This window comes from Python bivittatus, unplaced genomic scaffold (genome assembly GCF_059951505.1).
Source record: "Python bivittatus isolate LINGU-HERP-01145 unplaced genomic scaffold, Pbiv_v1 ctg000680_np1212, whole genome shotgun sequence".
Taxonomy (NCBI): Eukaryota; Metazoa; Chordata; class Lepidosauria; order Squamata; family Pythonidae; genus Python; species Python bivittatus.
The window spans coordinates 4043640-4070808 of NW_028277095.1; the positions used below are offsets into that span (position 1 = coordinate 4043640).

At 46.8% G+C, this 27169-nt stretch overlaps 1 protein-coding gene and 1 long non-coding RNA gene across 3 annotated transcripts; one reads left to right on the forward strand and one right to left on the reverse strand.

Moving 5' to 3' along the window:
- Positions 1 to 1739: 1739 nt before the first annotated feature.
- On the reverse strand, positions 1740 to 8021 carry EGR3 (early growth response 3). Of its 2 annotated transcripts, none has more exons than XM_088152022.1 (2): positions 7382 to 8021; positions 1740 to 5198 (listed from the first exon to the last, which is right to left on the reverse strand). In XM_088152022.1, the coding sequence occupies exons 1-2, from the start codon at positions 7539 to 7541 to the stop codon at positions 4141 to 4143; spliced, it is 1218 nt and encodes a 405-aa protein (XP_088008148.1). In that variant the 5' UTR covers positions 7542 to 8021; the 3' UTR covers positions 1740 to 4140. The 2 variants fall into 2 exon arrangements, with proteins under 2 accessions (XP_088008148.1, XP_088008150.1); XM_088152024.1 differs by lacking the exon at positions 7382 to 8021 and adding an exon at positions 6109 to 6223.
- A 3327-nt stretch (positions 8022 to 11348) lies between these two features.
- Positions 11349 to 26617, forward strand: LOC148214399 (uncharacterized). Its single transcript, XR_015798123.1, has 3 exons — positions 11349 to 11493; positions 17270 to 17388; positions 25284 to 26617. It is a non-coding gene; the product is annotated as an uncharacterized LOC148214399 (long non-coding RNA).
- The last annotated feature ends 552 nt before the right edge of the window (positions 26618 to 27169 follow it).

Genomic DNA, 27169 nt, shown 5'->3' on the forward strand with positions numbered 1-27169 from the left:
CTGGCAAATAATTTTGATTTTGCAGGCCCCTGAGAGGGTCTTGGGGGACCCCAGGAGTCCTAGGACCACACCTGAAGAAGCACTGGTTTAAATAATCATCAAAAGCAAGTTGCCCCCATCACCACTTAAGGTCCACCCTTCCAGAATGTGGAAGGGGGAATGTTGTATGTTTGAATGCACTTTCATCAGCAAAACGATTTCCATGGTGATTCAACTCTTCACATATTAGGAAGGAAGATTTGGCTTAGACTCTTCCAATGGGTCAAGGGCTAGATTTTCCCCCAGATGAGAAGCATTCAGACATGTATCACAGCAATCTTTTTACTGAACAACTACCTAATAAGAAACGCCCCCCAACACTGCCCCAGGCCAGAATAATGACATTTTACCTCCTCTAACCTTATAAAACAATCTTGAGAATAGACCACTCTAAGCTTAACAGGTCCAACAGGTACAAAACCTGCATTTGTAGATCTCAGGATGTATCCTCCATTGCTCCTACAGTGAAGAAAGTTGTGCAATCAAGATATGCTGTGATGAATGGCCACTATTGGTCAATCCTTATCAGGCATGAAATTGGTTAAATCACCAAATCATATTTGACCTTCTCTGGCTCCTTCCATCTAATTTTCTTGGGGGACGTTAGAAATAGCCATGAAATTACCATAGCACTACAATGCTTTTATATATCGGATTAGGTCTGAGACAACCTATTATCTTTGAAAGTTTTCTTACAGCTTTCTAATGAGCATCTCTTTCCCCATCCTTTCATAGTTACTGCTGCCATTTCTAAAGAAGATGCATAGATATTTTTAACCCTCACATGTCTTCCCATGCATAGTCACGTTCTCCTGTTTCTTCTTTTTGATCTGAAGCAACAAGGCTTTGAACAAGACAGGGTATTAATAACTAAGCCCTACCAGCTACTTCAGATGTTTCTTTTGTGAAATGTAAATGTTTCTCTTCAATGAAGAACAAGAAGTGTATAGTCATTGCTTATCATGTATGTGCAACTGTCCACTCACCTTTGGACTGAAATGGAAAAGTCAGTGGGAGTAAAGTGAATCTTACCCACAGCGCTCTATGGCAAGAATTCCTGTGCCAAAACACTCCTAACTTCTGTTAGCTTAGAGGCAGATAGAACAAGAGGATGTCCAGATTACAGTATGCATTTCAGAAAACAGGACAGCAAGAAACTTGTCAGTTCAGAAGGAAATATTGAGGGTGGTACCAGAGCCACTAGTATTGTCTAAGACAAAGACTTAAATAATTGAGACCAAGGTCTGACTTTTAGTGAAATTGCTTGAAAATAAGTCCCATTTCTTTCAAAGAAGCTTAAATGGGATTGTCACTGTAGCCTAGTGGGGTCTTCCTATCATTCAGTGTGCATAAAACCAAGAAGGATTCAACATCAGGATACTACTGTTCTGAACAATAAGCCACAGATACTGACCCTGAAACCAACAGCTCAACATAAGATACAGATGCTAAAATAGTGCCAGAAGCAAGAGAACAAATAGGTGAGATTCATGCTGCTAATATCCCATTTGTAACCAAACAATTCTTTCCTTTAGATATCAGAAATGCTTTTCCAAAGCAGGGAATATGAGTGTGTGTGTGTGTGTGTGTACACACACACACATATACACATACACATATATATACACACACACACACATACAGATACTTATTCATCACAATATTTAGAAAGAAAAAAATAAAGATATTTACTACACGGATTTGATTGTCAGCAAACACAATATATTTACTGCATTAGCATTTGCTCACAGTGCAAATGGTACAACAATACATCTGTTCAATATTTCTGATTTTTCCCCTTTAAAATGCTGTCTGCATTAACTATCATATTTGCATTACAATATGACAAATGAGCAAATGAAATGTGTGTGAAAATTATCACTTTTTCCCACAATATCAAGCATTTTAACCTTAGTATAAGGTACTATAAATCCAAGAAATAAAAACATCCACAAAATATATTACATCTGGTTTGTCTTTTTCCCCTAAGTACTCAACTTTATACAAAAGTCTTCCAAAAAAATAGCATTCCCTTAGATTTTTGTAGTTAAACCTGATTTTTGTTTCTTTCAGTTCACATAAATTAGACTGCATTTTTCTCTCTGAGAATATTTTTGATGTAGTTTTTTTTTTTAAAACATGCAGACATCAAACCTGAATAAAACACAACCTTTTGGCAACAAGTTTTTTTTAATAATTATTATCATTGTTTTGCTTAAATATCTGAGCATTTTTATTAAAACAAACAAAAGGAAAGGAAAAAAAAAAGAGCAAGACATGCAATGACATGCACGTACCAGAAGAAGAGGGAAAAGACAAACTGCTTTATCTCCCCTTCAGTTTTTTTTTTAAGTGACCCCAAACAGAACAAAACCCTCCCAAAATAACATTATAAAAAGTACGCATTAAAACACTGTTTTTTTCTGCATTTCTGGAAACAATGGTTCTTTTTTTTTTTCTTTAAAAAAATGCCACCCCAAATTATTACAGAGTAGCCCTCTTTCTTAAAATGACATTCCCAGGGAGGGCTAGAGGGACCTGGAAACTGCTAACTTATGCCCCCATCACTTTTTAAGGGTGGTTTGAACACTTAAATAGTTCGGCTGCATTTAACACATGCACTACACACCCGCACACACATACACACAGTGCTTTGAAAAAGGAATTGAAGGATAGTGGAGTGCATAAAGTGACCCTCAGGATAGACACCCTATCAAATTGATTCCCTCCCCAAAGCATCCAAGCTTCCGGAGGAAAATGAAGGGGGCAGGGGATCAAGAATACATTCAAGGTAGATGGAAGTTGAGAGAAGCCCCCCCTCCCAATTCCATTTTTTGGGGGGCTCACTCCAGCCACTACATTCATGGGTACCATCAGTGAGTGACCCGAGGGAGGAGGGCTGGCACATCCCCCTGGCCTCCTCCACTGGAGAAAAGAGGGCTGGATATCTGAACCATCCTCCCCCCACCCCCACCCCCCGCCGCCCCCTCTCGAAAAGCCCAGCCTCGGGTCTGACCCCTTCTAACCAAAGGACCCCAATGCCAGGAGGAGGCGGCCGCTTCCGTCGTTCCCCGAGGTGGCCAGGGCAGGATGGCTAGGGGAAGGGGCGGCCCTTTCGGCCCTTGCTTTGGCCTGGGCCAGACAAGTATATGGCGGAGCTGGGGGGCGGGGGAGGGAGCAGCAGCCAGAACACGAGGCGGCTGCGGCTCAAGGCGAGGAGAGCGGCCCGGGAGAGCGAGAAGGAAGGGGCGCCGCCGCCGCGTTTGGAATCCAGGAAGAACTTGGCCTGCCCCCAGACACCAGCGGCAAAGACGAGCAAGCCGCTGCCCGGGAAGGCGAAGCCTTCGGCAGGCAGCTACCCGAGGGGTCGAGAGGCAGAGGAGAGAAGCCAGCCCAGTCCCCCACCCCCGATCCGGCGCATTTTTGTAAGGACCCGGCGACTTGTTTGGATGGTTTTTCCAGCAACTCTCAGTTATCGGGAGGGGATGGGGGGGCGAGGATTAACTAATGGGTGCAAACAGTCCAGTTCAGCTCAAGAGGCCGACGCACGCGCACGCACACTTCCACGCACAGGCACACGCATGCATACACGGTCTCCACGGGCAGCAGGCACTGCGCTTTGGTGCCCCCTCTACCGAGGGAGAAGGGAGGGCGCTGAGGAGAAGTGCTCCTAGTGGCGAGGGGAGGGGAGAGAGGGGCGGAAGGGAAGACGAGGGCGTCGGAGGGCTGGAAGGGTCCAGGGAGACGCCCCGTGTCCAGCCGTGTCCCCCTCATTTACACGTGCCGGCCAGACCGAACCCAGCACGACACCCCCCCCTCCCCGACAGTTCCTCCGAGAGAAGTGGCGCCGCCGCCGCCGCTTCCCCACTCCTTCTAAGCCGCAGAGGATCAAGACGATCCGGCGGAAAGTTCAAGCCTCCCTCCCACCAGCAGTTGGCCGGTGGCGACGGGAGGCGGGCGCGCCAAGGCACCCCTTCAAGCGGGAGCCCGAGCAGGACTTGGCCCGCAGCCGCTCCTGCTGCGCGGGCTTTGCGCAAGGTCGCAACCAAAGGCAGCCTGGCTCGGGAGGCACTGGGACTCGGCGGGGCGGCGGGGGCAGCGTCACGCGCAGGTGGTGACCACGGGCGCCAGCGCAGAGACCGCGGGCGAGCCGGCGGCCCCGCCGATGCCGGCAGCCGCGGAGGAGGAGGAGGATCCCTTGTCGGCCTTCTTCTCCTTCTGCTTGAGGTGGATCTTGGCATGCCTCTTGCGCTCGTCGCTGCGTGCGAACTTGCGCCCGCAGAACTCGCAGGCGAAGGGCTTCTCGCCGGTGTGCGTGCGGATGTGGGTGGTGAGGTGGTCGCTGCGGCTGAAGCTGCGCATACAGATGCGGCACTGGAAGGGCTTGTGGCCCGTGTGGATGCGCAGGTGCCGCGTGAGCTCGTCGGACCGCGAGAAGCGCCGGTCGCAGCCTTCGGCCGGGCAGGCGTGCGGCCGCTCATGGAGGGGCGTCTTGCTAGGCCGGTTGGGGTACTTGCGCGGCCGGATGGGCTTAAGGGTGAGCGGCGGCTGCTGCTGTAGGCTGCCGAAGCCCGGGTGGATTTGCTTGTCCTTGAAGGCTTTGATGGTCTCCAGAGGGGTGATGGGGGGCGGGTTGACCCGGATCGGGTCCAGGTTCTGGAAAGGTTTGTGCTCGGGGAGGCTGCCCAGGTCGTTGGGGTGCCCGTGGTAGAGGTTGTAGTCCGGGATCATGGGAAAGAGGTTCCCGTCCAGGCTGCTGGCGGGCTTGGCTCCTTGGTAGTCCTGCGCGGGGTAGGCGAGGCCGGCGGCGTTGCCCTGCGGGTCGTGGAAGGACACCGGGTCGCCCGGGTAAAGGTCGCTGCAGGTGGAGTAAGGGGGCAGCGCCGGGTACATGCCGTCCACCTCGGCCTGGCTTTGCGCTTGCACCAGGCTGCCCGTCGAGGCCTGCGCGCTGGAGGAGGGCGGCGGCACCCCCAGGATGCCGGCGCTCATCAGGCTGATGATGTTGTCCTGGCACCAGTTGGACGGCGAGTCGAAGGCGAACTTGCCCAGGTAGGTCACCGTCTTGTTGCCCCCCGGAGCGGGCTGGAAGGAGCCCGAGTAGGAGGACAAGTCCTGGCCGGGCTTGTCGCTGGCTAAACCAATATCCATAACATTATCTGCGAAGGGCGAGAGGGAGAGAAACGGGGGGAGGGCGAGAGAGAGAGAAAAGGTGAGCGACTGGGGGCTAGGAGGAATGGGGGGAACCCTCCTGGCGAGGGAGGGAAGCAGTTGGGGAGGGGAAGGGAGGGGAGGCGAGGGAGGGGAGGGTCAGCGCGGGCAGTTTCCGAGGGCCCTCGCTTTGCCAAGAGGCCTCGCGCCCCCCTCCCCGACCCTGACCGACCACTCGCGAAGCCGCGCAGAAGCTGGACCCGGCTCCTGAAGCGCCGGACTTGCACACGAGAAGAGCAGGAAAGGCGCCGGCGTCAGGAGGCCGCGAAGGCGGAGCCCGCGCGCTTGAAAGCAGGGAGGGGAAGAATTTAGGCTTAACTTGCTTACGGACAGACTCAAAGACAGATACAGAAATATATTCGGGGGGGCCACGCACCCCCTTTCCAAGGTCCGTCCCGCGGGCCAGGGTCTGGGCACGGCCAAGCAGCCCGGGGTGCCCTTCTCGCGCGCGCGCGCGCTCTCGCTAGACGTAAAGATAAGACACACAGGCACAGACACAATGCTAGGAAGAAATCTACAACTCGCGCTCGCACAGTCCTACAGATGCACACGTGTAGATAACCCAACGAGACAGGAACAGACGCGCGAGAGAGTAACTAAGCACCTGCCCCCCAAAGACCGTCGCGTCCTCTGCACAGGTCATTCTTTGGAGCCCGACAAGGGGCGCGCCTCGCTCCGGACCGGCTCCGTGGCCAGAGCCAAGGAAGGCCCTTTCCCATCCCCACTTTGGGAAGGACGGCAGTTGCGAGGCACTGGGCAAGGGAGGCTGACTGATGCCTACAGTGGCCGGTCCAGCGAGGAACCCTAAGAAGTGTTGGAAGGCGGAGGGCGGGGGAGGCAGAGGGCGGTTGCGGGTACCTGAAGTTACGATCGGCTCAGGCTGCCGAGAGCGAACTGGTCTGTCTGTCTTTCGCTCGGCTTGTCTCCAGGCGCTTTCCCACCCCACCGACACGGTCGGAGACCTCCAACAGAGCTTTACAAACTTGCCGTGATTTCTGCGTCGAGACCAGTTATGAAAAATACAAGGGGGGGGGGAGGGGAGGCTGTTTTTTGTGCTTGTTTTTCCCCCTCCCGGAGCATTGGTGGCGAAGGGATTCGGGAGGGGGGGAGGTGGAGAGGGGTTGGCTGATCAAAGCAAGGGAGGATGCGGTGGAGGTGGGGCAAGGCTGAACCGAACCGAACCGAATCGAACCAGGTCTGCTCCAGCTTAAAAGAAAAAGGGAGTCTCTGAACCTGACCTCTCGGTCACCCCCTCCTCGCGGATCCCCTCTTCTCTTCCTGGGAGGCGTCCAAAAGGAAGCCTGGCAGTTTCAGCCGTAGCCAAGTGCTACTGCGCGGGGAGAGGAAAGCTGGGCGAGGCGGGGACGAAGCACCCTTCCCCACCTTCTGCCTCCCCTTGTCCTCCTTGCTGCTCTTCCGCCCTCCCCGCGCAGCCACCTCTCCGCCCCTAGGAACCCTCGCCTGCCCAAGTCTTTCCCCCGATTTAAGAAAATAGAAGGTCGCCTTCACGCACTACCCCACCGTCCTGATTCCGACATGATGGGTGTATCGATAGAAAGCAGAATGAGAGGGGTGGCGTGTGCGTGTGTGTGTGTGGGGGGGGTGGATATGCCCGCGCAGCGATGGCAGCCTGTGCCACAGATAAGCCACAGCACATGGAAAGGAAGAAACACACACACGCGCGCGCGCGCACACACACGTATACAAGAATGGAAACGCACAGGAAAGGCTCCGCCGGGGAGAAGGGACCCTTGTTCCCACGGCCAGAGGCGCAATAAAACAGACTCGCGGCCAGCCCAAGGAGGCCTCTGAAAGGCAGCGTCCTAGTCAGGGGGCTGGGGCGGAAAAACGGGGCTGCCAAGGGCCCCTCTCTCGCCCGCCTCCAGCAGCTGCCCCCCCCCCCGCCCCCGTACCTTCCAATTTCTGCCCACCCGGCGCCTCCTGCCACTCTTCGCGCTGAAGAGAGGCAGATGCAGCGTCTGAGCCTCGGCCTCCCTGCCCGCGAAAGCTCCCCCACCTGCCCGGCTCCCCCCCCCGCAAACACGTTTCCCCCTCCCTCACAGCCGCCCTTCCTCCCCTCCCCCGCCCCCGCCCCCTCCTCAAGCCTCGCCTCTCTTCCTGCCTCGTTTACCTGTCGCCATCTGGTTATTATAGTGAGCCGCCGTTGCCTCGCCGTTGCCGGAGAAAATGTTCAGAGAGTTCGGGATCTCCTCCGGGTACAAATTGTCGGGCAACGGGTTCATCAAAGTGTTCATGGTCCCTGGCAGCTTCTCCACGAGTTTGCCTGTCATAGCACTTGAGGAGGAGGAAGAGGAAGAGGAGGAGAGACCGAGGCCGCTGCCGCCGCCGCCGCTGCTGCTGCGCCACCGGAGGGTTCAAAGTGACTCCGAGCGCCGTTCCAGACAAGGAGGCATCCGAACGGCAAATCCGTACGAAGGAGATCATGCGAGAGAAAAGTTGCGGCGATGGGGAGGGTGGGGGAAGAGGGAGGGGAAGGGGAAGGGGAAGGAAAGGCGACGTGCGAACGGGGGAGGGCCGGTTGGCGGAGGAAGGTGGGTGGGTCGGTGGGGGCGCGCAATCCTCAGTGGATCCCTGAAGGTGTTTCCTGGATGGCGGCGGAGGGGGGGAGGACAAGCCGTTCTGCGTTGCAGATGTGAGTGTAGAAGATGGTGGGAGCTTTTAATCCCTCCCTGCCCCCCCCTTCTCCTCCCTCCCCAGCCTCGCTCCGCTCCCTTCGTTCCTTCGTCTCCTCGCTCGTTCGTTCAGCCGGTTTCTTCTCTGCAGCCCAAATGCTCAGCCAGGGAAATCCACCAGCCTATTTATGTGAGCGACGGGAAAGCTCCATGACGTAGCTGCCCATATATGGACAGACAAAGCCGAGCCGAAGCCGCGACGTCACAATGGAAGCTCCTCACAATGGAACGTTTAGAAAGCAGGAAGCTGGGCTGCTGCTGCTGCTGCTGCTGCTGCTGCTGCTGAGCGCAGGGCGGCCCAGACCGACACCTCCGCGCAGAACGCCGCGCTGGGGACGCTGGATCGGCGGCGGCGGCGGCTTCTATCCAGCCACGCTCCAGCGGTCGCTTTCCGCCCCACGCGGGGCGAGCGTTCGGCTTTAAAAGCATCCCAGGGCGACAAACCGACTGCCTCTTGCCAGCTCATCCAGCGGATGCCTCCCGAGGGTTCCGCGCCGGCCACGATTTACCTCTAGCTCGGCTTTGGGAGAGAGGAGGAGGAGGAAGAGGCAGCGAGCAAGAGGCGCGCGCGCGCTTCGCCGTGGGCAACTGGCGTGGCGCCCCTTCGCTGAACCTGCGCTGCCTCCTTTGGCTTTTGATCCGCGGCCACGCACCTAACGCTGGACCCCACGGGGCACTTCCGCACTCCCTTATTCAAGCAGCTGGAGGGGGGAGGGGCGTTAAAAAGGGCCGCCGCGGCAGGCTTGCCGCCCGTTGCTTTACAAGGGGCGCAGGTGCCCCAAGTGGGGTCCCCCCACGCCCGCCCAGCAAAGACCCCTGTTGATGGCCATGCTGTCCCCAAGACTCTGTAGCTGCTCAGGAAGCTCTGTTAAAAATACCCGAATAAGATCGTGCTGAGCTATGTATTAAAGAAAATATGTTTCTTTCCGGAGGGGGGAGCCGTTACGATAAACGAAAATACTGGTTAAACCATCACTCAGTATTTATATCTATATTTCATTTCCTTACAAGTATACAGGATAGTCTAAAGAACCCCCATCCCGGAGCACTTAATCCTTACAACAACCCTGTGAGGTAGATTGACGTGGGCAGCTTAGTTCATCTATCCTATTATCAGTTCTATTATAAATTAACAAACATGCCACAATAAAATTGTAAAGCCTCAAGACGCTTCACTGTCATTACACATTACTATGCATTAGCCTACCTTTCCTGCGAGAAGCTCAGGATGGGCCTAAAGGGCTTTTTCCATATTATCATCCCAACAACCCTGCGAGGTAGGTAAGGCTAAGAGAGAACGTAATTGGCTCGTGGCCAGAGACCTTCACGGCATGGCTAGGATCGGAACCCGAGTCGCTCCCACAGTCCAAGGCTTTATCCACTACAACCTTCTAGCAAACGGAAACGGCTAAGAAAGAGACTGGCTGGCCAACATCCGAGATCCATCCAGGTTCTCCGCCAGTCCCAGATACTCGCAGGTAGCTCTAACGCTCCCAACTGCAAACATTTTGGGAAGAGAGCAGGCAAGTCCGGCCTCGTCCGGGATTAGCATAGCAGCGTCAGCCACTGTAGACCGTATTTTCGTGGGAGTTTGTAGGTAGCACGAGAGCCTGTGGCAGACGCACAGCTCCGGGAGTTGCGGGGAGGGGGACTACGGTCGTCTAACGCTGCGATCCTCCACCCCCCGCCCTCCCCTCCGCAAATATTTTCTCCTCTTAAATTCAGGCACGGTAAATACAGGACTTGGAATGATTTCAGATAGGGAACCCTTGACTGCGTGATTTTCATCCTCCCCTTTCCCGTTTTTAAGTTTGGCACTTGCGAGGCGTCAGTAATTAGGTGGTTTCGTGCTAAGTGTGCCAACTGATGCTATCTTTAAATAAAGCCCTCCGAGGTATGTAGCAAATGTATGGAAAAATTATATGTTGCAACAGCTCCACTTACCCAACTCCTGTACGGCCAGCCCTGCAAATGGAGTGAAAGGCACGCTGGAAGGAAGCCGGAATTTGGGAAAGGGGGGTGAGGGTGGCGAAGAGCCTACGGCAGTCGGGGGCGAAGGAGTCTCCCGAATCTTCCGTAAGGTCTGGATTCTCCCCCTCCCCTCCCCTCCCCTCCCCTCCCCCCCAGGTGCGTGTAAGCGGTCTTCAGGTCTCGGGCGTAAATATTTATTATGGCACTGCGTTTGTGTGTTGCAGTCACATATATGCGAGTTGCAGTTTATGCCGAGGTCGTGAGTTTACTATTGTCTCTTTCCAGCGGACCTCGACTCTCATGGACTACAGGAATACTTCATGCAGTTTTCTGAGCAACCTCTTCGGGACAGTAGTTTTTAATGTTTTAATTTCTCAGTTTAGTTCACAAACCTGGGAGTTCCTAATGGTCCCCCATCCCATCACAGCCGCATCCAGCCTGGGTTTACTTTCCCGGCATCACTCAAAGTCGGCTGAATCCCTTTACTCGGGCGTAAACCCCAATGAGTGCGGCGCCCCTAGCTCCAAATCAATCAATATGCACCGCGCTCCTCAGAGCGCCTTCCGAGGCCCCGATTTGGAGGAGCAGAGGTAGGTCGTTCGGGTGGACTTTCCAGTACTCTCCATGGAGCTGCCCTAGCACTCGGGGAACGGATAGCCGCCTTCTCCGCGCCATCCTTAGGGGGCAACCTGTTCTCCAGGAAGGCCGCCTGGGAGAAAAATCACTTTTAAGATAGGTACGTGGGGGAGGCTCCTATGGGCACACTAGAAACCCCGCTTTAGTTTTTAGGAAATGCTGGAAACAGAGCGCAGCCGACGCAGGTGCGCTGTCTCGGTGTTGCAGATTATTCACCCAAGAACAGGGATTTTGAATGCTGAACTTGGCAGTGAAGTCTGCCTCTCCCCCTCCCCATCTGAAAAGACATCCCTGAGGGGGCCGAAAGGGAGACGAGCTCGCCCCTACCCCCGCACTCGGCGGATGAATTTGAAGGGGTTCTGTGCGGTCGCCCCAGAGTCCGAGGCGGGCAGCTGGTGGGCGAAAACTTCCGAAGCCCGCTCTTCTCTGAGACTGCCTTTTTTTCCCGGGCGGGGGGAGATAAAAGCCGCGCCGCCCCCTCCGAATGGATGCCACAGACTCTCCCGGCCTTCACAAAGGGATTTGGGGAGAAGCGGCATGAGCGGAGCGGGGCGGGGCGGGGCGGGGCGGGGGCGCGAAGAAGTTCAGCTTTGATCTGACCGCGAGTTCAACCGGCTGAAAAAGAGACGGGCAGCAGCCCCCCTTGGGGACGGAGGGAGAGGGAGAGGGAGGGGGCGGGGGGGAGCGAGCGGGGCTTCCGGGCTGGCGCTGAGCGGAGCCTTCCCAACGGGAGCAGCGCTTCGCAGGCGCTTGTCCTGGAAAGAGAAGTTCGAAACCGGAGCAGGAGCCGAGCGGGGGGGGAGGGAGGAGGGATGTGCAGAAAGGGAGAGGGAGGAAGAGAGAAAGAGCGTCTCCCCCTCCGCTCCGCTCCGCTCCGCCTGGGGATGTTCTAAAGAGCCGAGACTGAGCGAAGCCTCTTCGGGGTGCCGCCAGGTGCCAGAAGGTGGGCAGAGCTGCGGGGGGGGGGGGTGTGGGCTGGTGGCGGCGCAGTGCGGGGGCGGCCCGCCAGGGAGCCCTGAGCTGCCTTCGCCCGCTGCAGCCGCGGGCTCGGCTGGGCCGGCAGCCGAGGGGAAGCGCCATACAAGGCCAGGATCCGGCCCCGCCTTGGATTCCTTATTTGGCGGCAGGTTCCGGCTCCCGGGTGGCATTTTTCCCCTCCCCAGCCAACCCTCGATCTGCTACAAGTGGAAAGAGAAAGAGAGACGGAGCGGAACCGGCGGCCTTTCAAGGCGCCGCCTGCGCCGGGGAGGGGAGAACAGCCGGCCAGGAGACAGCGGGAAGGAGGGAGCGCGGGAGCCGCGCAGGAGCCCCGCAGGGCCCGGCGAAGGCGGGGGCAACACCCCCGCGTGGAAATGCTCCCGAGTTCCGCCCCGCAGCCAGATTTTGTTGCCAGCAAGGAATCAAGTCTAGTTCTTCCCGCCCCCCCCCCCCCCCCCGGCGGCAGCTCCAAGCAGCCAGGAAAGCTGCGGAGGGAAATTGACGCCCCCTCGCCTTCCAACCGCGGGCCCCCGTATTTCCCTTCTCGGCGCATAGTGCCTGACTGCAATCATACGCATGTGCGCCCGCGAAACTTAAAACGCTGGAAAGCCAGACGGCGGCAAATTTGACAGGGCACAACCTGCAAATGCACCCCCCCTTCGTTAAGGCAGGAGACCAAATTAGCTCTCCCCCTCCCCATTTCAAGAAGCGCGTGCTTATTGTTCCAAGAGCACCCAAACATAGCTTAGCTGGTGTTCTTTACTGGTTCTGCAATAAAGAAAGGGAGCGAATAGAGTTCCCAGGGCCAGTGGAGAAAATATTCATCCGATCTGACAGATAAACTCTTTTTTAAAAGCACTACAGACAACAAAGGTAAAAACACAAACCATACCGTAAACATTGCAGCATTTGTTGTACAATAAATAGGCCAAAACACTTGTTTCTTAATTACAATGACTTTATAACGCAGTTATCAAAAGCATCATCAAATCAAAAGCTCGCTTCTTAATCAAGGATGATTGCTTTAAAACATTGTTTTGTAGTTTTTGTTGTGCAATAGATGGCCAAAGCAGTTTTCAAATTTATTGGTATGCCTCTGTTAAACCTAAGAGTTAAAAAAGGACATTATGCTGGGACATGTTTGTACTGATAAAAAGAATACTTATCAAGTGGTTAGTGATAAGCACCTTAACCTGGAAATTCATGTTTGATTTTGACTCCTGTTGTCAAAAGTGATTTGCACTCTTTAATATATAGGCATTCTTTGATCTGCTCTCAAAAAAAAAAGGTCTATATCTGAGATGCACTGGACCTGATCAATACAATTTTCTTCGCCACTGTGGGCTTCATTTTCTCCCTCCTTTTGCTCCTCAGCTTATCTTGCCTGCCCTGACAACTATATGGGAGACGTTCCATTCAGTGTATTCTAGGCTGCCTTGGGGCACTCATGCCATGGGAGAAAAGCAGGATGAAAATGTATAGCAGAAAAGCTATGCACCTGGCAAGCTCTGACAGCTGAATTTTGACATGGTTCTTGGCTGTGCCAGCCCACCCTGCTCAATGGGACTTCCCTCTTGAGGAGCTTCTGATCAGAGCCTGAATAGACCCCCTTATACATTAGTGCGGGGTTTCTCAACATCAGCAACTTTAAGATGTGTGGACTTCAACTCCCAGAATTCCCCAGTTCCTAGGAGTTGAAGTCCATACATCTTAAAGTTGCTGAGGTTGAGAAACCCTCCATTAGAGTCACAGTGGAACTGATACAAATCAAAAGCATAAATCCCCTTAAGAGTAAAAGGGGCTCTGGAGTAATTTCAAAAGGTTGGAGTTATGAGATTTAGAAAAAGAAGTACACTATAACACTTAAACTACCCTAATCCGTTACAAGACTATTCTAGGTATTGGCTCAGAAGACTTTCTAGGATCCTCTTTCTAGGGGGGTTTATTCTTTAGTGTTTGCTAGGATTGCCACTGTTGAAGACTTGTAATATTTAGAAGAGGCCCTTTTGTTTCTACTGAGAATCTCCCCTTTCTCCATCCCCACCATAGCCAGCTCCTTGTTCTCAAGGGAGAAATAAGAACCAGGGATATTGCCCAAGGCAGAGGCCCAGGGTTTGCCAACTTACTGAAAGTGGCCAACAAGCCTTCCTGTTATGGGCAAACCACATATATTTTTGCTTCCTGCTCCCAGGGGTATAGTCAGTAGGTGTTCAAGAAATCTTGTTTAAATAAACAACCTCCCAAAGGTGAAAACACAGTGGGTCCAGGCCTTCTTCACACAAAATGGAGCATATATCCTCCCTTGCCACTAAGTTGTGGGCACAGCCAGCCAGGGCATTTGGTATGTCTAACTAAGGGGGAACCAGATAGCATTTCATTCCCCATTTGTATAGGAGGCAATAATGCATTTGGGTGGCATTTGGGTAGGTCAGTTTCCTGGCAAATCATTGCAGCCTATAGGTCAAGTCTGCCTCACTCCCAACCTTTATAGCTATGAACATCTATGGTCTAAGGTAGCCATTTCACCTTATGTGAAGATCATATCTTGGCAAGGAAGCCAAATGTCTAACAGAAGTGGCAAAGCTTAATTAGAATGGTGACAGCTTGAGCACAGTTTAGACTCAGCCATCATAGAGATAAACCACATTTACACGCCATTTAAAAGAGAGAACAAGAAGCTAAAAGGAAACAAAAAGATCAGAACACATCCCTTCCAGCAGCCAACACCAAGATAAGCAGGGATTGACACCAGACAAACAATCAAGCCAAAAACAATACTCTAATCAAGGAACTACCAAGGAGAAATCCACACCCCCACCAACACTAGCAGGGCAGCCTACTGTATATAAACAGGGAGCAAACCCCACACTCCCTAGCACTGATGATGTTACCTAGTCAGGTAATACAACATCTGCAAGCAAACAACCAAGCTCAGAGAGCATCAAGGACTCCACAGTTTAGACTCAGTTGGAAGGAGGACATTAACATTTTTAACAGAACTTATGGCAATGCAGTGTAAACCAAGATGTCCCAGCGTCCTTTATCATATAGGAACATACCAAAGATGAATCTTTCTTCAGATGTTGCTAGCATAGAAAAGAACATGGCTACTTAGCTAAAAGCCATTGACCTGTTTCTCTATGTACATGCCAAATTTCTCTGTAGAACAACATAACCTCCCTTTAAAGCCATTGACATAGCTTGTGGCAGTGAGTTCCATGAAAAAGTATCTCTTCCGGACTGTAAGGATTATGAAGCACCTACCTCTGATTATCCCACAAAGTCTCAGGGGGTCTTGCTTTCTGAAAAGCCATTCTCCTAACTGTCAGATGTGTGCAAAGAAAAGAGGCCAGTGAAAAGACTCTTAGATTTCCATCCCCAAATGAAAAGCTGGGATATGATCCACATCTAGTAGCTCAGTTAAGTCAGAGAATTAACATTCTGATCTCAGATCATAAAGATATGACTTGTGAACTTACCATCTGGGAACACAGCCAGAGTTATTACCAGTCATGTAGAAGAGCAGATATGGGGAAGGCAATACTTTGTAGAACAAAAAGATGGTGGGTGGAGAGGAACCTGCAGCAGGGGATTCACAAAACAGTCTCATGAAAGCTGCATATGCTAAGTTGGCATGGGAATGCCAATCATTGGGTGGAGTAAGAAAAAAAAAATTGAAAACATTGATGGCAGAATGGGTGTATCCTGGAAAAGGGCATGACCAGCTTGCTAGAACCCTGAAAAGCAGCCTTGCATGTACTAACATTTTATTGCAGGTATTATTTGTGGGTCTTAAATAATTAGGACAGGCTCTACAGATTTTTTTGTTTTGCCATAGCCAAAAATCTACTTGAAACAAGCTTTCAGGGAAACAGAATCCCCTAGGAAGTTCTCCAGAACAAGCCCACCTGGAGGGAACGATTGTTATGCAATAGCCCTACTACAGTATATCCTTGTAAGTCAAGTAAATGAGGTCTGTCTTCCTATTTGCTGCTGTTAATGGTATTCAGAATTACTTCTACTCCTACCAGATCTTGCTAGGCAAAGTATTCCTTAATAAACACTTTCCATGTTTTTTAGAGCTTGCACCATCTCCTAACAGCTGAGATATATGGGTGGGCCATAAGACAGTTTCATTCCTTGGTGGCATCTTAGGAGAAAATTCAGTAGGAGGCAGCTTCATGCAAATCAAAGAGGGTCTCTCTGTCTTGAAGCTCCTACTGAAGAAGAGCAGATGGAGGAGGAAAGGCAAGGCAAACTGAGAGCTACAAAAGGTAATCAAAAATCAGGTAGTGGCAAAGGAGGAAGGCAAGGCATCCTCTGTTTGAAGCAGGAATGGTGCCTCTGATGTGAGAGGCAGTGTGAACTGGGAGACTCACTAAGGTAGGAAACTAACTGAAAGATACTTTCAGAACACTGAATACCTGAAGGGAGATGAATTCTCTTTTGGAAAAGACCCTAGCTAGCTGATTGCCTGGCACTCTGAATTCCACATTACAACATCCTGTTGTGGGGGCCATTAGAAGAATGGACTTCATCTGGGAAGGCCAGGTTCAACTCTCCATTTTATGTACCCACTTTTTCTTCATCAGCTTGTTGCTAAGATAAAAAAGAATGGGGAAAATCTACATATGTTGCCTAAGCTGTTGGAAACATAATAGGCAATAGATTTAAATATAAATCTAATAGATAAATATATAAATAAAAAGTGTGTGAAGGAGAAGATGGAGAGAGAAAGGAAAGAGTAAGATGGAAAACTAAACAGAGGATTAGTTGGATGGCTTTACATAGGCCCTGTGCCTCTTGTGATACTAGAATGAAGCTGGGGCATTATTTTAATGCATTGCCTGTGGCAGTAAAACAACCCCAAACATCTAATCTTCTCTTTATTGCCTTCTAAATACAATCTGTTTAATAATATGACTCCTCACAGAATGTATAATGGATGACCAGGAATCAGATGGCAAATTTCAATAGACATATGTAAATACTTTGGGCTTCATATCAGACTTGAACCGCCCTTACCCAATGAGTAAGCCCCCATGAGCTTACTAGGAAATCTTGTTTAGTCAATACTGTATACCTGAGATTTAGCTATGCAACTTTCAGTATTGGGAGGAATCTTACCAATCTAAGTTGTGAAAGGAAGGTTCACTTCCACCAGTAGGTAGGAACCGGCTGTTCCATTGTTTCAACATCTTAGGCTTTGCTCCACATCTGGCTGCTTGTCTGGGATGCAGATTACTGTATGACTCTCCTTACCTTCAAGCATTAGTTGGCTCCTTTTTTTTTTTTTGGAAGCTTCAGAAATGTTGTGAAGACTGTTTGGAAATTTTGTCTGGCTTTTGATTTGGGCTAAGTATATACATTTTTGCTTTTGACCGATTCTTATTTTGAATCTTATTTTGCTCTCAGCTGTAACTGCATTTTTTAATATCAATTTTAAACATATGGCCATTATTTTGATTTTATTATATGCTGTTTTGGGGCCAAAGATGGTATGTGCATATCTTATTGCTTAAACAAACAAATAAGGAATGTGCATCAGTTGCCCTCAACTTGTACATATTTGTAAAGTAACAATATGTATTTTGGTCAATTTTTAAAAAAAACAAAACACCATCTTTCTCAAAACTTGAAGGATTTTTGACATGGCAAGGAATAGGATATATAAAATATGGAGATTTTATATTTTGGGAGGAGAGAGAGAGGATGTAATTAATAACTCTGATCTTTTCCAGGTTTTGGCCAAATGGATTTCATACTTTGGTAAACAAAGCCCCTATTTCCATATTCTTTCCAATCACTTTGGGGAATGGAATACGAACCTTCTTGACTACCTCCATCTTTGCATACCAAGGTTGGTAGGCTGGTTTACAAAGAAACTTTTAACAGGTACATTTTATGGGAGTGCTTGGAACAGTTCAACTGTTCCATGTACTCCATATTATTATTTGTCTTGTGCACTGATTCCATTGCAACAGCTATTATTGTATGCTCTTTTTAAAAAAATATACTTTCTCATGGTATATCTGGAAGGGAAGAGCTAGCCATATCAGCTTCTAGTTCTCAGATGGAGAACTGGGGCTGAGGGAAAGCTGAACGACTGGATTCCTCACCCAAAAAGAGATCAATAAAGAGCTGGCAATACAAGCACTCATGTTTGCTGTTTGGAAATAAATGTCCTGTGCTAATACATACTAAATCTTTGTTCAGGTAGGTGACTCTTAAGCTAATATACTGGCCTTCCTAAACATGGTGCCCCCCAGATGTATCAGGTCTGCAGTTCCCAAAATTCCTAGCCAATCTTGCTATAAAGAGCTAAATTGGGGAAGGGTGCAAGTAATGACTCTTTCTTTAGGGCAGATGAAATATGGGAACCCTGCTCTCAGTAGATCAGCCTCACTCCTCAGCCTTCGGGGACCAACAAGACAAATGTGAGGCAAGATATACAGTTCAGGCCTGTTCCCTTGACAAAAAAGGCCACCCCCTTCCCCTTGGCCTAATCCCAAAAGCAGAACAGGAACCATAAAAATGTTGCTCCAGACTTTGGAGTGAAAGGACTGTTTGCTTTCTTCTGCTGGCAAATGCAAGTGAGAATTTCATTTGCAATTACTATGCAAGAGCAAGTAGGCACTGGCCCAAACTCTCCTCCCCCTACAAGATGGTGAAAGGCAGGTTCCAGCCCTACATCCATTTAAATGCCAGGAGCCCAGCCCCAATCTTGGTATCATTCCATACGGTGCTAGCTGATATGAGTATCAAAATCCGCCTGGGGGGAAGATGAGTCTACAGTGGGTGGAGGGGCCAAAGAGCAGGCAGTGTGTGAACCAACTGCTAGTTATACCTCCTTGCCTCAGACATCACTTCCCATCAAGTTCAGGGAAAGGGAGCTGAGGACATTTTTTGTTAATAGTCCAAACAGATGATTTAAAAAACAAGTACACCCATTTTACATAGAGCCTGAAGGGTATGATGGATCAAGTGCTTGCCTCTTAAGATGGTAGCTATGCTCAAAGTGCAAAAGAAAAGGAGTGAACCATGTGTACACAGAGAGATGTGAAGCAGGGGAAGAAGAAGAGGGGGAGGAGAAAAGTCCCTCCCTGAGTTTCCCAAATTGCTCCCAGGCTGTTTCAGACTTGGTTAATCATCTGTTGTACCCTGGCCTGAGATACTCTCACATTGTCAGAATATCCTGGAGGCTGAAGAAGAGGAAAAAGCATGAGGGGTGTGTGTGTCTGTGTGTCTTAGTGTCTATGGAGGGGGAAAAGTGATGATTAAAATGTGGTTTGTTCACTTTTTCAATTGCAGTTTTTAGTTTTCCATATGATTTCTGCAAAACATGTATAGACAATTTTATGTTGACAATTATGAAGCTTTCCATTGAAAATAAACTGTATTTTACCTCTGAATGCTGAACCTTGTAATTAGGCCATGCTAATTAGGACATCCCTTTGGTGTCCATGGAGGGCTACCCTTGAAGGTTGTTTGAGGCTAGAACTGAACAGAAGAACTCTTTAGGGAGATGGAGCATCCATCTGTTCTAGCTACATAATGCTTTTAAGGTGGCCTTCTGTGACCTGAGTTCTTCCAGAGGGGTTGGTCAGGATGGCTGGATTTTGGGGACTTGTGGTCCCATTACAGCTGCAAGACACCAGGTCAGGAAAGGCTGTTTTGGTCTGAAAAACCCTTAGTGATGCCTATCCAGTGTACCACCAGTTCCACATGTGTCAATGTGATTTCTTTAAACCATCAGAGTGAATGTTCTTTTGCCTACATTATATGATCCTTCATGCCTTTGCAAGAAAGGTGTGTACAGAGATGTTCTCTGTTGCCATTTTATTGTTACATAACTCTGGAGATTTGCCAAAGTATGAATGTATCTTCCAGAGATGTTGAAAAATTTTCCTTTGACAGTCTCTCTGGAGTTGGTGCAATATGTTTGTGGTTAATTGGGGGAGTATTTTGTATCTTGGATGATTGCAGTTTATATTTATGTCTCTATGTAATATAACATAGTTTGGCTTGAGTTCTGCAAAGTATAGTATATTTATTTGACTCAAACTATAGCACTTTGAAGGTGTGATCCCACTCCCCACATTGGAGAAAATTAAATTGTTAAACTGAGTAAGGGATAGATGAATCTGCAAAACTGCCTCTTGCTGTTCATTGTTCAAGTTCTTTCCACTACTGTACCTGTGGAATTTTGGGGAATTCTTATAGAAAAACAATCACAAATTGAATGAAATTCTCACATCCCTGCACCAGCATTGGTAAAGCCATTCCCAACCTGGAGAGAACTATTATTACAATTATCTGACATGGAATAATTCATAAAGAAGTGTTATTATCTATTTGTCTTTTGCATTTAAATCCTTCTTCTCCTCCAGACCTCAAGGCCTCATACATAACACTCCCTCCTCCAATTCTACTGCACAACAACCAATCAATGAGGCTGCACTGAGAGAGAGTAATTAGTCCAAAGTCATCCAGTAAATTTCCAGTGTTGAGGGTGGATTAGAACCTGGTCTCTCCATTCTTAGTCCAACACCTTAACCATCACATCACACTGGCTCTCAGTTCTAATTCAGTATCACTAATTCTAAGAATTGGGTTCTCCAGCATAGTGTTAGGAATGCCAATGCACCCGTGGTTTTCTCTATTTCACAAAATCACCCACAACATTTTCAAAATTCCAGATGTGCCCACTAGCTCCAAAAGATTGGAGACCCCTGACAAAGAAACTAAATACCCAAACCCCAAAGCCCCTACTTGAAGAAATCTCTTGGTTTTGTTTTCTCCCAGATTTTAAAAAACTCATGTTTGTTCTACCTCATTCAGGAAGCCATCTGAGAATTTTTGAAAAGCTTTTTTAAATACAAAAAACAGCCACACAAACCTCTCATCTAAGGGGAGTTAAAGCAAAAAGGTAATCAGTGGGATTTTGGATCAGATATCTTAGGTTCTGAGTACAGCTTTGCCCAATTCACCTCTCCAATATTTGACAGACGAAATAGGGATCAACAATCTCTAGGATTGTTGCCAGCATTCCATTCCCAATTGATTGATCATCACTGTGACTAAAAGTTCTAGTCTGCTCATTTTATTTACTTCACAGCGATCTTCCCTCTGCTCATTTGAACTCAAGAAGGTTATCAGCTTTTGCAGTTTTTTATTTTGGTTTTTGATAAAACAAAGACTATTAAGCATAATTGTCTTCCAATATGTTAGAGAATAAGGAATATATAACTTGGCAGCTGCAGAATGCAAAATGTTCTGTACCGGATGGTGTTTTAGTATTAGCATGTATTTATATGGATCTGCACTAATGCAGAGAGGCCTTCACATTACTCAGAGCAGAGACTCTCATAAATACATCTGAAATTCTTTTTTCACTTTTATCACAGCTGCAGTCACCCCAAATTAAGCAATGTATGAGTAGTGAGATCCCACCCACCAGCATAACTATAGAGGACTAGGTAAAGGCAAACTGCTACCCACAAGACACATGAATTGACTCATTCAGAGACTTAACTGCTGGAGATTGGAGTCCTCGAGAGTGACAGTGCTAGCAAAAGTGCTCACATGACAAAACACTCCCAAATGGAAAAAACAGGCACAGCAATATACAAAACAGAAAGTGGGCTGGAAGGTATCTTGGAGAACACCTAATCTAATCTATTGCTCATTGTGGAGTGCTTCTACAACAGTGACCAATTTATGTTGCCGGATATATTGGTCTTCTATTCCCATAATCGCATAGTTCCTATGATCCCGTAACTAATATAGCCAAAGGCCATTTTGGCTGTCGATTATGGAAAGGTGGAATTCCATATACCTGGAAGGTGCAAGATAGGGGAAGGCTGTGGTTATAACATAGTAGATGTCTGTTTATATACCTCCAGAAAAAGACCCCACAACTTTCACTGTTAGGAAGCTTATCCTTCTAGTTAGCTGAAAGCTGTTGCCCTTTTATTTCCAATCATTAGAACTTTCTCAAGCAAGAAATAAATTTGCTCTGTCTTCTGCCTGGGATTATTTCAGATACTTCAATACTGTTCCTTCTTTTAATCCTATCTTCTTCTAGCTCTACTTTCACATAGGACTTAGTTTCCATCACCCTCATAAATAGGGTTAGAAGGTAAGGATTGTACTTTGTAAATAGAGACTGTTGAAATGCATGCCAGTTATTGGGATACGACAAATGCAGTAGCAGTAATAGTAATAATTACAGAAATGGAAAGCTGTTATTTTTCTTCCATCACCGTAGATACCTGGATGTTCCATACTAGTGCAATTTCTTTATTAAGAAGACCAATTGATGGGGGGAAAAATAAATCAATGCCGCTAGCATCCACTGAAACCACAGATTCTGAATAATAGCAAAAGCTTGTGGGTTTACATGGTCTTTTCAGCTGTGTGGGCTTTCAATATCAGCTGACATGCAAGTTCTCTTTTTAAGGCTCTAGATCTTGTGACCATGTGGCTGACAGCCTCTACACTATAGCCCTTGTAAATGTGTTCAGGAAGGTGATTCACTTTGTTGCTAAACTCACAGCCCTGGTGCAAAAGAATGGATAAGAGAGCAAAGAAAGGACCGAGGCAGTTTCAGAGGGAGAGGGGGAGGGGGAGGGTAAAGAAAATAGTGATTTGTTTTAAGGTCATAGGAAATTACATATGTTATTAGCACAGAATGCAAATAAATCATTATCCATTTTGCAGTTTCATACCTATGTCTTTTTAAGAGAGAGAGAGAGAAGATATGACTATGAAAACAATGAGTCCATTAACATATTTATGAATTTGCCACTAACGAGGATTTTTGCCCTGGATAAATTTGGGGATTGAGTGCCTTCTACTGCTACTCAGGTTCTTATACATGTGTATGTACATGTAATACCTATTAATGCTGTTCCCTTTTGGGGGAAACAAATTCTCCATCCTCCATTATGCAGAATGGAGAAAAGAATGAGAAATAGGAAACCAAGAAATTAAAGACATCTTATAAGGAGATCTTGTAAGAATTATGTCTGGGAAAATAATTATTTTCAGTTTTAGGCATATACCAAAGAAGCTGACAAGATCTCTAATGTCACTACAAGCATTCCTTGTACATTTATCCATAAATATATTAAACAACCAAGGGAGTTTCACACTCCCTTATTTCCTCCTCAGTCTTGAACCACTTGGTAAGCATTTCACTTAGTCTCACACATGCTTGCTTCCATCATATACCGCTGTTATCACATTCAGCAACTAGCCAATTTCATATTTGCATAAAACATTCCATAATTCAAGCTTATTAGCAAATATTTCCTCTAAATCAACAAATTACAATAAACTTTCTCTCTCATATTCATACATTTCTCAATGACCTGCTGCAGAGCAAAAATCTGGTCTGCACACCACTTGCAGAACATAGAACTGCAATGCACTTCCTAAATGTTGTCTGTTGGCTGCCATTGTAACCTTTCAATTAGAATTCTGCCAAACACCTTCCCGGACACATTTAACAAATGCATGCCCCTGTAGTTTTTGCAATCTCTTGTCCTAACTTTTCCTTATGAATAGAGGAAGAATAACAGCATTCTTCCAATCCTCAGAATCAGATAAGAGTCTTCACACACACATTTATCAAGTCACCATTCAGTCACTCCATAAGCAAGTTGCCCCCATGTTTTAACATTTCTCCAAATATACCATCTACACCTGCAGCCATACCATTTTTCAACATTCTCATAGCATTTATGATTTCCTTTTCATGTTTTTTTCTTGGATGTGAACACCAGTAAAATCTGTTTAAATTCTATTACTCAACATATCACTTTCATTCCTATACACATCTCTAAATGACTCCTTCCAGCATTCCCTCACTTCATTTAATTCCAGATAATTTCATGACTTTTATTTATTTAATTCTATCACTCTTCTGTTAATTTCCATCAACATCACGCTGCACTTCCTTGGTCTCTTTTCATATTAACCATTTCTTGCTCTCTTTGACAACATTTTTTACAACTATCTTCTGTATACATTATACAATATTATTTTTTCATCCTCCTTTTTGCAACAAGGCATTTACATGCATTTTTCTTCATCCACAGCCTTCTCCATTTCATCACTCTTTTTTTATACTTTCCATGACCATAAGTCTATACTCTTTTGTGGCACTCTGTAACATATTTTTCACTCTGTTTGAAGCAGATTACAAATCTTCCTTCTTTACATACATTTTTCATTCATTCTGTTGGAAGATTATCTTCTAATAGTTTTTCAAATAGGACATGTATTGCCTCTTCTTGCAGTTGTTCTAATTTCACTTGTTTCTTCTTTCCTTTTCTTCAATATCCATTTTTCCCAAGACCCACTGTTAACAGTAGCAAAAAATAGTCTGCCACACATTAATGAAGGATTATCTTTATCTCTTCTGCTAATCTCTCAATGTTTCACAATAAACAACCCAAGCCAGTTATCCCCTTTCCCAACTGTGCTAATGGATATACATTTAAATTATGTACTTGAAAGAAAGAGACCTTTTTCTAAGCAGATATTCACCAAACAATCTCTCTTTCCATTCATTTTTTTTTGGCTTTGAACATACTCTGTCATCTTGTTCCCACCTATCTATGCATGTAATCTAGAGAATAATTTTTTCCACTATATCACATTCATTAAGAATGTTGTACAATTACAAAATTTCCCCAAACTCATTTTTGTTTCTTTCATTATCACCATTCACTGGACCATAACATGCAACTATCACTCACTAATGAATTCCAACTCACAACAGTTTACATGACACCAATCCATGCTTTCTGCTGTACACTTTACCCTTTTCATCCATTAGTAAACCTACTCTTCCTTGCATATATTCATTAAGAAGAACAGCCCACCTTCATTCTGATCCATTACACCCCTTCCCTTTCTCTTAGTTTTACAGGCTCACAACATACTATTTAATTCATGCTTGTCACCCCTTACTTTTCTTAAATTCTAAGTCCAATCTTTCATAAGATGCAGTCATCACCAATGGCCCCACAGATATTGACCTCCACTGCTCGCCATGAGTTTGGTCAACTGAGGCTTTCATATAAGATGGAGAAAGTGTGAACTAAATTACCAGGCTTAATTGCACTTGTGCCAGATGCAACATTTTGTGCTAATAGTAAAGATCATGCCAGTGAATTGAACTATGTTGGAATCTAGCAAACCAAAGCAAGATGACTGAGTGAGACATTTTGGATTCTGGCATCAGGCCTATTTTGACACCATGACAGCACCTGTAAACTTTTACATTGGTTCTACGCTTTGTTCTGATTTAGCAAGTTACACATTTAAATCACAATTCTTATTCACTACATGCCATCAATGTAGAAAGATGTTTTTTCCATTTAATATTTACAAAACTCTCTCTATTCTAAACTATTTGAAGAATGGAATAGAATGTACTACTTTAAAGTTACTGGAAATACCTTCAGGCCCAAAATGAAATGCCTAATCAAACATACATATTTATGGAGTGAACCAACTATTAAAAAGTAATGAAGCCTTTTTGGTAGGCCAGAGTCAATACAGTGGAAGTAGCTACTTCCTTATCGTTTGATTTCTCAAGATGTTGCCTTTATATTATTGCCCTAAATGATAAAAGCAGGATCTGTTTCCATCTGAAATAGTAAGACAGAAACCAAGATAATAATGGCATGGTGAATAGGGCCATTGGCTCATCCTGACAACAGCTTGTCATATTTCTTACAGGTTTTTCACTGCATACAATTCTTCTGTGAATTCTGATGGAATCAGACAGAGACCCCCAGTTCATTCTGCCAGCAGTTGGAAAGCCCATGGGGACTACGTTGCTGAAAAGGCACCAAGAAGCTCATCTGCCATCCTTAAATCCCTCAAGACAAGGGGCGGCCACTATATACCTGCAGCACTCACATTATTTGAAGCCAAGCCAATAGCACAACTTCTTTATGGCGCTCAGCTGGGCCCCTTCTCCAATTTCGCACTAATAGAATTTGTACAATCCAAATTTCTAAGATCAGCCCTTCCAGTCTCAAATTGTGTCTCTAATGCCACCCTATGACTAGAGACAGACTTCATGAAAGTGGAGGCTAGAGTATGGGTGACCACACTCAACTATTGGCTCAGACTATCCTTTTTTTCCATTTGGCCTCACCCCATTAACTATGAGTGATGTTTTTCAGTCCACATGGAAACAGACAGTGGGAACTAAAATCTCATCCTTGGGCTTCTCTTCAGGTCTTCTACTCAGCATGGGAGATGATCAGGTCAAAGCACACATTAAACAGCGTGTAGCAGACACAGAGAGCCAGTTGGATATAGCCAGTCCCCAACCTTTATTGCCAGTGAATCCAACAGGTACTCTCCCTCCCTTATGACATACTTAACTGAACTTGAAGTACCTAAACATGGGATGGCTTTTACTATGGCACATCATGCCCTCCCCTCAGCTGTCCTTGAAGGCCAATATGGGAAGATTCCTTACCTGGAGAGTCCCTGTGACTCTGGACACCCAGAAACAACAGAGTACGTGCTTTGTATTACAGTATTACAGAGACATACGTACTAGCCTCATCTCACCATTACTGCACAAATACCCAGGGCACCCAGCACATTTCTACACCTCCCTGCTGCTTTCAGATACCAACCCTGCTACAACATATAATGTTGCCAGATTCTGTGCAGCAGCGATTAAAATTTGTCAGATGATGACCTGGTCCATAAACTAGTCTTAATGAGCATCTAGTTCGTTGTACTAGAGTGCGCTGTAATTTGATATAGTTTGCTATAGACTAACCTTTATGCTCCCCTACACCCATCTAATGCTCCTACCCCTCCTTTTAGATTCCTTTTAGACATACACTTTCTATTTTATATCTTATAGCTTTTTATAATTATTATGTGCTTTCTGTGCTTTTTAATTGACTGCACCCCACCCTCCTTATGCTGGTCCTTGACTGTAATAAAGATTTGATTTGATTTGTGACCCCATGTTTGCATCACTCATGGTGCTGCAGTTTACATTTATTCCTCTAGCATTTCTATTGGCAGTACAATAAATAGAAATAAAGCACATCATTGCATCTACAGGTGGAAGTGAATATTCATCTGTTGGTCATATAGCTGTGAGAGGCACAAGAGCTCTGCCAAAAAGAAGACAAAAGATGGCAGATCTCTCTTACACTCAAAATTACATAGACTGACAATAAGTCTGCCAGGGGAATGGAGGATTACTATTTCAAACTACCCAATTCTAAGGAATATATTTTGCCAGAAATAGAATATATAGAAGCAACTCCTTTGTTACACAAAAGGTTAAAATAATACGAGAGATGGAATTCTTCCCATATCTGAAAATTAGAGTGAAATTGTGTTATTTGAAATATGTATGTAGAGAAGAAAAGAGTACTCTAGCACATTTGACTTGCAGGGTTTAGATGACCTCACTTTGCAACTTCTTTTGATCGATTGTGACCTGTATTTTGATCTGACAATTCTTGGTAGTACTGGAAGGCTCAGGCCAGGTTTATTTTCAATACATGAGATGAGATGACTTTGAGAATGACCCAAAATGAAACTTGGGCTCAGCCACATAATAAATTCACTGTGCCTTACAG

What these genes read in the sequence shown, in the direction of transcription:
- EGR3 (XM_088152022.1), bottom strand. Translation starts at nt 7,541, where the DNA reads ATGACAGGCAAACTCGTGGAGAAGCTGCCAGGGACCATGAACACTTTG. An exon ending in TAATAACCAGATGGCGACAG is followed by an intron (nt 5,199 to 7,381) that starts GTAAACGAGGCA and finishes CGCCCTTCGCAG; the next exon opens with ATAATGTTATGGATATTGGT.